The sequence below is a fragment of the Pygoscelis adeliae genome, unplaced genomic scaffold (assembly GCF_000699105.1).
Source record: "Pygoscelis adeliae isolate BGI_AS28 unplaced genomic scaffold, ASM69910v1 Scaffold207, whole genome shotgun sequence".
NCBI lineage: Eukaryota > Metazoa > Chordata > Aves > Sphenisciformes > Spheniscidae > Pygoscelis > Pygoscelis adeliae.
The window spans coordinates 663,240-671,752 of record NW_008825160.1 but is presented as its reverse complement, the minus strand read 5'-3'; the positions used below and the strand labels follow the sequence as shown (position 1 = coordinate 671,752).

The window sequence follows — 8,513 nt, the reverse complement described above, 5'->3', positions numbered from 1 at the left end:
CACGCCTAACGGTGACTTGGGAAGACAAACGCCATCGCTCTGAACGTCCCCCCCTTCCTCCTTCTTCCCCCAGTTTTATTGCTGAGCATGACGTCCTGTGGTGTGGAATATCCCTTGGGTCAGTTGGGGTCAGCTGTCCCGGCTGTGTCCCCCCCCAGCTTCTTGTGCACCCCCAGCCTGCTCGCTGGTGGGGTGGGGTGAGAGGCAGACAAGGCCTTGACTGTGTGTCAGCACTGCTCAGCAGTAACGAAAACATCCCTGTGTTATCAACCGTGTTTCCAGCACAAATCCAAAACCCAGCCCTATACTAGCTACTGTGAAGAAAATTAACTCTACTCTGGCCAAACCCAGCACATTCTACCAGAGTGCCGTTCTCTAGGGTGGGAGGTGGCGGCGCTGGGCTGGGGATGCTGCGGGGAGGACACTCCTCGCATGGAGGAAAAGCCCTGTAAGGTCAGGTCTATCTGCCCCATGCTCCACCGGGAGCTCGGAGGCCAGAGCAGGGGGATGCCAGCTCGGTGTTGGGGCTGGGCAGCCACCCAAGGCGGACCCCAGGGACCCTGGCAGTGCCGGTGTCCCAGTCACTGAGGCCTTTCCAACTTGTGTGTAGTGGTGATGGAGCCTGGCTGGATGATCAGAGCCGTCCCCTTTTGGCCCACGTCTCCCTTCCTTTGCTTCCCAACCTCAGCGGGTGGCAGCATCTGAGCTGCCTTTCCCTCCCCACGGCCGTAGGTGGGGAAGCCAGTACTTCCCCCTGCTGTGGGGGCCATCGATGCCTTCCTCCACCACCCTTGCTGGGGATGGCAGGAGAGCCGTGGGCTGCGGGTGGGATATAGAGCGAGACGCGCGTGAAGCGCTTGGGTCCCTCCGCTCGGCTACGCGGGCGCTGCCCCTCCGTCCCACCTCGCTTGAGTTGGAGCTTGGCGCGGTGCCGACCCTCGCTGGCTGCTCTGCCCCCACTTCCCAGATCTTCCTTATCAGCCCGGGCTGGCTCGTCTTCCCTCTTCTTGCTTTCACACCCCTCCCTGGGCCGGAGGGTCCGGCTTTGAGGAGGAGACTGATGGGTGCCTCTTTCTGTCGTGCAAAGTCATGGCTTTTGATTACCGCTAGGTTTTTTTTTTTTATCCATCTATATTTACTTTTTTGTGAGCAGAGGCTCAGGTGAGGAGAAAGTCTGTCTCGTTTCTGAGTGCAGGGCCTTTTTGGTTTTTTTCCCCTCCCCTTTTTGGGAAATGACATTGCGTTCTTGAACATTTTGCGTTAGGGTTTTTTTTTTTCCTGTGTCCAGACCTTTCAGTGCATCCTTTGCATGTTGACAGCGATTGTGGGGAAAAGCAGAGGCTGTTTAAGAGAAGAAAAAAAACCAAACCAAACCCAAAAAATCAAAACAACCTGCTTCTTTTTTTTCCTTTATAACTGTCGCCTTCTTCCCTTTTTTTATTTTATTTTATTTTTTATTTACCTTTTTTTTTCTTTGTCTCACTCTAATTTAGGAAGCAAAGAAGGGACCTAACCCGCTCATGAGACGTAATAGCGTTACCCCTCTAGCAAGCCCAGAGCCCACCAAAAAACCTCGCATCAACAGCTTTGAGGAGCATGTGGCTGTTTCTTCCGCCCTGCCAGGCTGTGTTCCTCAGGAAGTGCCCACGCAGCTGCCGGGACAAGTTAGTTGAACTCTCTTTTTTTTTTCCTTTTTTCCTTTTTTTTTTTTTCTGTTGTTGTTATTCTCGTTGTTTTATTGTTTGTTGTCCTCCTCCTGTCGCTCCTGAAGCTGGTGAATGGCTTGCACTTGTTGCGACCTGTGCTGCTGTCTCTGAGATACATCTTTCTCCCGTGGCTGCTGTCCCTCCCTGCGTTGGGTTGGTTTCGGGAGCACCCGGCGAAGGGTCGCTGTTGATCCTCTCTTGGGTTTTGAGAGCATTGTAAACCCTCCAAAGCTCTAGCTGCGTTAATTTAGTGCCTTCACCATCTGGCATCATGGTGTCAAACCCCTGGGGAGCCGCATCTCCAGAGTGGGCAGGACTGAAGGGCTCGTGCCTTCCCCCTGGATGCACTCAGCTCTGGCGTAGACCTAGACATTGCAATAAAGCAAATATTCTTGCGCTGCCCTCGAGAAGGAGCTGCCAGGACCCATCTTTGACTTGAGGGGTCTCCTCCTTCCCGGAGCAATAGGCAAAACAGACGAAAAATGAGTAGCAGCCTCTTGGCATGGTGAACCTGGTTGCCTTCTGCAGCCCTGGGTGAAACCCTGTGGGTAGCTGCCGTGATGCTCATGTGTCCTCTCCTCTTTCACCCACCCGTGAAGGGATGTAGAAGGACAGACCTTGCTGCACGCTTCTCCAGGAACAAAACCCCGCTCTGTGCTCGTTAAGGAGGTGGGGTGGTACCAGAGAAGCAGCATAGGAGCCCCTTTGCCATGCTGCCCTTCCCACCAGCTGCTTGTTGGATCTCGCTGTCTCACCCACCCCCTCTTTGCGTTGTCTGTGTTGTCCGGTGTCCTCTCGCCCCTCATCGGCCAGATTCCGGGCAGATTAGGAAGGGTGCCGTGCTCCTCCAACCGCTCTGCTTGGTGGCCGCTTCACATCAGCCTTCCCACCCCGGCAAGCACCGAGCAGGGCAACTCGGTCTGTCTCTCGGCTTTCGGGGCTCTGCTTGGGCTGGTTGAGTCTTGCAACAAACCCTCCGACGGCTTCAGGTTTGGAAGCTCTCGCTGTTCAGGTGCCCCTCGCTGCTGTCCGGTGTCCTCTGCCTGGTCTCGCGCGGCGTTACTGACACCTCTTTCCATTCTCTCTGTCTCTCTGCAGCCTTTACTAGGGAAGGCATGCCTGTAAGTACCTTCTTGCGTCTTATTCCCCCTTTTGCCTCCTTTCCATGTCTCTTGCCATCCCACTGGTTGTCTTGTTGTTGCTGTGAAACCCGGCTGGGGCGTGGACTTCTTGGAGTTAATATTTCTCTGTGTGTGGGGGATTTGGATGCGTCTTAGGAAAGTATCCTAGCTTGATTAAATGTCCCAATTTTGTTGAGAAATGAAGCAAATTATCACTTTCCCTCTATTGATGACGTCTAAATTCCCTGCCTCCTCCTTGGACAGTCATGGGATGGGAGATGATGTTGAGTTTTCCTGGGGTTATCTCCTCTGCGATAGCACGTTGTACTGTAGGTGATAGACCCAGGTGGTCTGTCCTTCCCAGGGCCTCCGAGTTGTGTCTATGAGTGATGGCACCAGACTGATCTCTGAGAAGGTTCTGACCTCAGCCCCAAGCAGGGTTTTATAGCCTGCGTGGGAGCAGGAGTGTGTTTTCTGGAGCTGGACTGATCCTGGGTCCCGGCATCTGCAGTTCTGCAAACCTGGATTTTGGGAACAGTCTGCCTAGATGTCTTGGGTAGAGTAGGTGCAAGGATATTGTCCTCTAGCTCTACTAAGAAAGCAAGATGCCTTGAGCATTTAATGCACTAATTACGAATAATCAAGGCTTCGTCAGTTTGGCTCAGTGCTGTTAGATCCTTGTGTAATAGGGACGGGACAGCTTCTGGATAAATTTGAAGCCTTTGGACTTAATTCATGGTAACATCATTTGAGTTGAGAGCAGCAGTTGTCGGAAGCTGTGCTTAAATGTCTTCTCAAAGACCAGGGAGAGTTTGGGGCTGAGCTGAGGCTGGGGTAGTGCCCAGGGGTCTTTTTTCCCCCCTATAGACCAGCTTGAATCAGCCTACGTGCATCCCTGTCCTGGTTCATTTTGTGGGCTGAAGATGGAGGAATCTGCTATAACATGGCCAGGCCTCAGCCCTGCTTGCACGTAACAGCTGGTGAACCTCACGTTTCTTCCCCTTTTAGAGTAAACCTTTTTTAGTAAAGGGAAGTTCGGAAGGTCACACTTGGCTTTGCTGGTGGATGGGTTGAGGAAGATCAATCACGCTCATGCTCCTGGGCGAATGTAGAGATTGAGTTGCTCAGCATGGCCTGCATGTCTGTGCTCCTTCCCTTGCTGCTCATGGGCACAAAAAGCCCCTGATGAAGTGCCTGGTCGTCTTGGGTTGCTTTGAAAGCATTTTTGTTTCTTTGTCCGTGCCTCCATCCACCTTTTTTTCCCATCCATGTTGTAATGAAAAGCACTGCATGCCTCAGTGCTGGCTGGGATACTGAAAGCACGCTCCGATGTTGAGTTGGGGAGATGGCTGCATCAGATTTTGTTAGACCAGGAGCTCTGCTGGAGCAGGCGGTGATGGTACCCATCCCAGCTGTAGGCTGGCAGCAGCATGTTTAAAACCTCCAGCTGCTGGGAGCCTGCCTCCGCCTACTAGTGTGGGACTTAAAGGCCGCTTTTGAGGGAGCGAAGAAGACTCCCCAAACCAAAGACTTGGTGTCAGTACCTCTCTTGGAGGCTGTTGCCTCATACGTGCACGCGTCCGGTCCTCACTGTGTCCCACCACAACCCATATGGGGTCAGGGGAGGTGGAAGGTACCTCCTTCCCAATTTGCACCATGGGACTTGGTTGGCAGTGGGCGCTTTGTTGCATCAGCCCTCACTGTTGGGGTCTTGACCCCCATCCAGGAGGAGCAGGGGACACCTGGAGGGGCTGGGGACATGGCTGTGTAGCTCAGAGTCCTCCTGACTGTGGGATTGAGCCAGTTTGGGGTCACGGGACTACCTGGCGTGATGATTTCTTTTCCTTTTGCTTGGTTTGTGATCCAAAGTGCACTTTTTAACAACGACCTGATCCCCTCCCTTCTTCTCCCCTTCACTTTTCATGCTTAAAGACGACCCGTTTGTCACTTTCTCAAAGTTTTCTCTTTACTAATATTTCCAAGGTAAATGGCTGTGGTGCATGTGGCTTTTCCTAACCCTCCTCCTGTCTCCTTAGATAACAGAGAGAACAGCTCAGCCCGCTCTGCCTCATAGCCTGGCCAAGATTCCTGGCGCTTGTAAGAGGCAGTTTAGGTAGTAAAAGGAAAAAAAAAAAAAAGCTGAGAAACCTTCCTAGCTGTTTCCTAGTCCCTTTTTCCCCCACCCTGTTCTGTGTAGTTTTGTGAACTGGGACATGTCCTTGTGATCATCTCCCCTTGGGTTTCTCCTCTAGCGGATGCTCTCCTCCAGCCACCGCCCTCGGGGCTGGTCCTGCTTGTGTTTAGCTGGTTGTCTCTGGTTTTGTGGTCCTTGCCGCGTGCTGGTGGGTGCCCGTTGTTGCCACCCTGCACCAGGCCTGTGTCCGAAGCAGCTCTGGGGTCCGTGAAACCTCACGGGGCATCACTGGGGGAGCGGGTGCTCCTGCCATACTGCTGCCGGCAGCTGGTCCCCATGCCGGCCCCTTGGCGTGGCTGGCAGGAGCTGCATCTTCTCGGCAGCGCCAAGGATGGACAAACAGTGACCTCCTTGGTAGGCAGGGGGGGGACACTGCCCGCCCTCAAGGGGAGCAAGAGAGAGGTGTTTAATTTGGCTCCTTGAATGAACACCGTGATCCCCTGTCACCTTGCCTCGCACGGACCAAAGAGCAGCTTCAGAAGTGCAGATCGGGTGAGGTGGGAGGGCTGCCTTGGTTTTTAGCTCAGTTTTTAGGGATATCTCTGTCAAATTCCCACCCTGTAGTTAAAGCCAGGTGATGCTTGGAGGGAGGGGTGTGGGTGGCAAGTCAGCGCATCCCCCGTGCATCTCTCTCCTTGGGTGGGCAGTGTCCTCTCCTCTGTGGTGGATGCTTTCGTAGTGACCCGTGCCGTGGCCTTCTGTTACTTTCCCCCGTCCCCTTCTTGATGTTGTGTGTAGAAGATGCTGCCGGGATGGGGTCTAGCACGACCCCCAACCCCGGTCCTTCCCCTCTCGTTGCAGAACATGAACAACTCGCAGAAGCCGTCGTGACTCCGTTGGCGCGGTCGCGAGGCCACCAGCGACGCCACCGTCAACGCCAGCTTCCCATCCCATCGCCATTTCCGAAGCTTGCTTATAAACCGGTCTCCTCCGTCTGCGGCGAGGTCGACCCTCGGCTGTTTCTACCCACGCCCGTTCATTTGCAAACCGCTCTGCTGAAGGGGGGAGAGGTGCAGGAGAGCGGAGGAGAGGAGCCGAGCTCCCTGGGGTCGCCACCAGATCTTTGGGCTGCAGCATTTGCTCTCCTCTCCGGCGTCCTGTTAGATCGTAGCAAGCTGTAAAGTGCTTCTAGCGCACAGGAGTTTAATTTTCCCCTGTAAGCAGTTTTGATCTCCTTTTGTATAGACGATTGGTACCCATCCGTCTCTGGGTGGGGTGTATATATGTGGATGGTGCGGGGTTAGCAGAGAAATAAGGGGAAGGGGGGGGGGAGGGAAGGGGTTTTTAATTTTTTTTTTATTATTATTATTAATTACTTTCCAAGAAAGCCCCTAAAATGCTGTGCTGCAGTCCTTTACCCACGCTACAGCCTGTCGCACACGCACAGCCTGGCTCACCCAGGCCCGCGAGCACCAGGAAGGCAGTTGTGTGAAGTCCTTCACACCGAGAACTGCTGGGTTTAACCAAAAAAAAAGAACCAACCCCCAAAACATATGCTTTTTTTTTCTTCTTTTTTTGAATCGATACACCTTAAAAGGGTCTGCAGAGAATGTAGATCTGCTTCTAAAACTGGTCGTGAGCTGCCTGTGGTGTAGGGGGGGCCACACCGATGGTGGCTCGGGTGGTGCTTTCATCTTGGGGAGCACCCGGGGATGCTCTGAGTTCACGTGTGTGTTGATTTTTGGGGAGACTGAGCACCAGTTGAGGTGCTAAGCTGGTACTTCATCTCCCCTTTCCTCTTCCTTGGAGGAGAGAGGAGATTTTGGAGGGTGGGGTGGGGTGTTGAATCCCTGTGTCATCGCAGGACTTGGCAGGTGAACAGGCTGAGCTAGGTGCATTTTGCAGACACACAGGTCTTGCGGAGGTGGCCGGAGGTCTGGCCGGGATGCAGGAGTCCCTGTGTGGCTGCAAAAAGCCACAAGAAGGGACAGTTTTATCTGTTATTTTGTGTTGTGTTTTGTTTTTTTAATATATATACATGCACACGTGTGTGTGTGTGTATATGTGTATACCTAGAAACCGCTTGGTTTTTGCACTTTATTTGTGGCAGGAGCGTAACTATTTTATTTTTTTCAAGTCGTGCCCCTTAATAGGGGAAGCCTGAACACAGGCAATTTTTTTTTTTAGATTTGATTTTGCATGCTGGAAAGCTGGGACTACAAAAAAATAGTAGTTAGGGCATTCAAGGTGGGGGCGTGTGTGTGTGTGTAAAAAATGGGACAAGGTCCTGACTTAGACTCCATCAGCCAACTCCCAGTGGTTTGATATGCGAGATCCCTTGGCAGCCTGTCCCGGGCTGTGAGACAGTGGTTAAAAATGGCAATTAACCACTATTGCTTTGTGCAAAAGTCTGTGGATTTTGAAATTTTTTTTTTAAGGATTTTGGGTTGTTTCTTTTTTCTTTTTTTTTTTTTTTTTTTTTTCCCCACTCCGATGTGCAGCATCTTCTCCGTGCCCATCTCGTGCTCTTTGCCTGCGCGGCTGAGCTGGAGGCAGGAGGTGAAGGCAGCCAAGCCCTCCTGCAGCGCTGGGCTGGGGGATTGGAGATGGGCAGCCCTTTGGTTTCATCCTTCCCATGGCTTTCCCCGAGCCTCCTGGGTAGGAAACAACATCCCTACAGGTGGGAGCAGAGAGGTTTGGGGAGAAAGGATGATTTTTTTTTTTGTGTGTGTGTGTGTTTTTTGGGGGGTTTGGTCTGTTTTTCCTTTGGGGAAAAGGCGAACCACAGTGCCTAACGCTTCAGCCTCGTGCAGCCAAAGCACGTGCTTGGAGCGGCACCGACGGCGGGAGGGGGCCGGGACCGCGCTCGCTCCGTATCCGACCGGGGCAGAGACGGTCTCGGCGGTGCCCTGCCTGTGTGAGCTTGTGCATATGTGTATTATATTCCTGTACAGATGAAACAAAGAACACTCCCCCCCCTTTTTTTTTAATAACCTCATTAAAAGCAGACTTCTCCCTGTGTGCACGGTTGACATCTGCCCTTTTGGTTTCTCTGACTTTGAGAAGAACGAATGTTTTGGGAAGGCAAGTCACTTGTCTTTTCAGCCTCCTTCCTGGGGAGTTTTATCTTTCTCCTCCTGCTACAAAAAGATAAGCCAGCAAATGCAAACATGACGTCTGGCTGCCCTGTGATCAATCCTGTAAACATGTAATTCTGCAGATGTTTTGGCGTGTATTTGTGTGTGTGTATATACATATATATATATAAAAAAATAAAAAAAAAAATCAAACAGCAAAAAAAACTTAATGACCCTCAACTTTCTTCCTTTGGGAATAATGGAAGTCTCGGTAGGTCCTACAAGAAGCCTGGCATTTTTTCCAGCAAGGGGAAAATTGGTCTCTGAGCAGCAGAGAGGTCCTCTCCTGCTGGAGGGGCTGGTGGTAGGTGGGATGGTGTCAGCCCCGTGCCATCATCTGCTGCCCCAGAAACTCGCTGCCCATCGTGTTCCGGGTAACGGAGCCGAGGGCCGGGCGGCGATGCCGCAGCCAAAG

General features: G+C 52.4%; 1 protein-coding gene across 3 annotated transcripts in view; it reads left to right on the top strand.

Moving 5' to 3' along the window:
• PFKFB3 (6-phosphofructo-2-kinase/fructose-2,6-biphosphatase 3) overlaps positions 1-7,390 on the top strand; it is a 15,942-nt gene extending 8,552 nt beyond the window's left edge. Inside the window, exons 13-15 of one of the 3 annotated variants that reach the window (XM_009328677.1) lie at positions 1,494-1,664; positions 2,805-2,827; positions 5,823-7,390. In XM_009328677.1, coding sequence (XP_009326952.1) covers positions 1,494-1,664; positions 2,805-2,827; positions 5,823-5,829 — 201 coding nt within the window. In that variant the 3' untranslated portion in view covers positions 5,830-7,390. Of the gene's footprint in view, positions 1-1,493; positions 1,665-2,804; positions 2,832-5,822 lie in introns of those variants that run through there. The other 2 variants (XM_009328678.1, XM_009328679.1) reach the window with 2 other exon arrangements.
• The last annotated feature ends 1,123 nt before the right edge of the window (positions 7,391-8,513 follow it).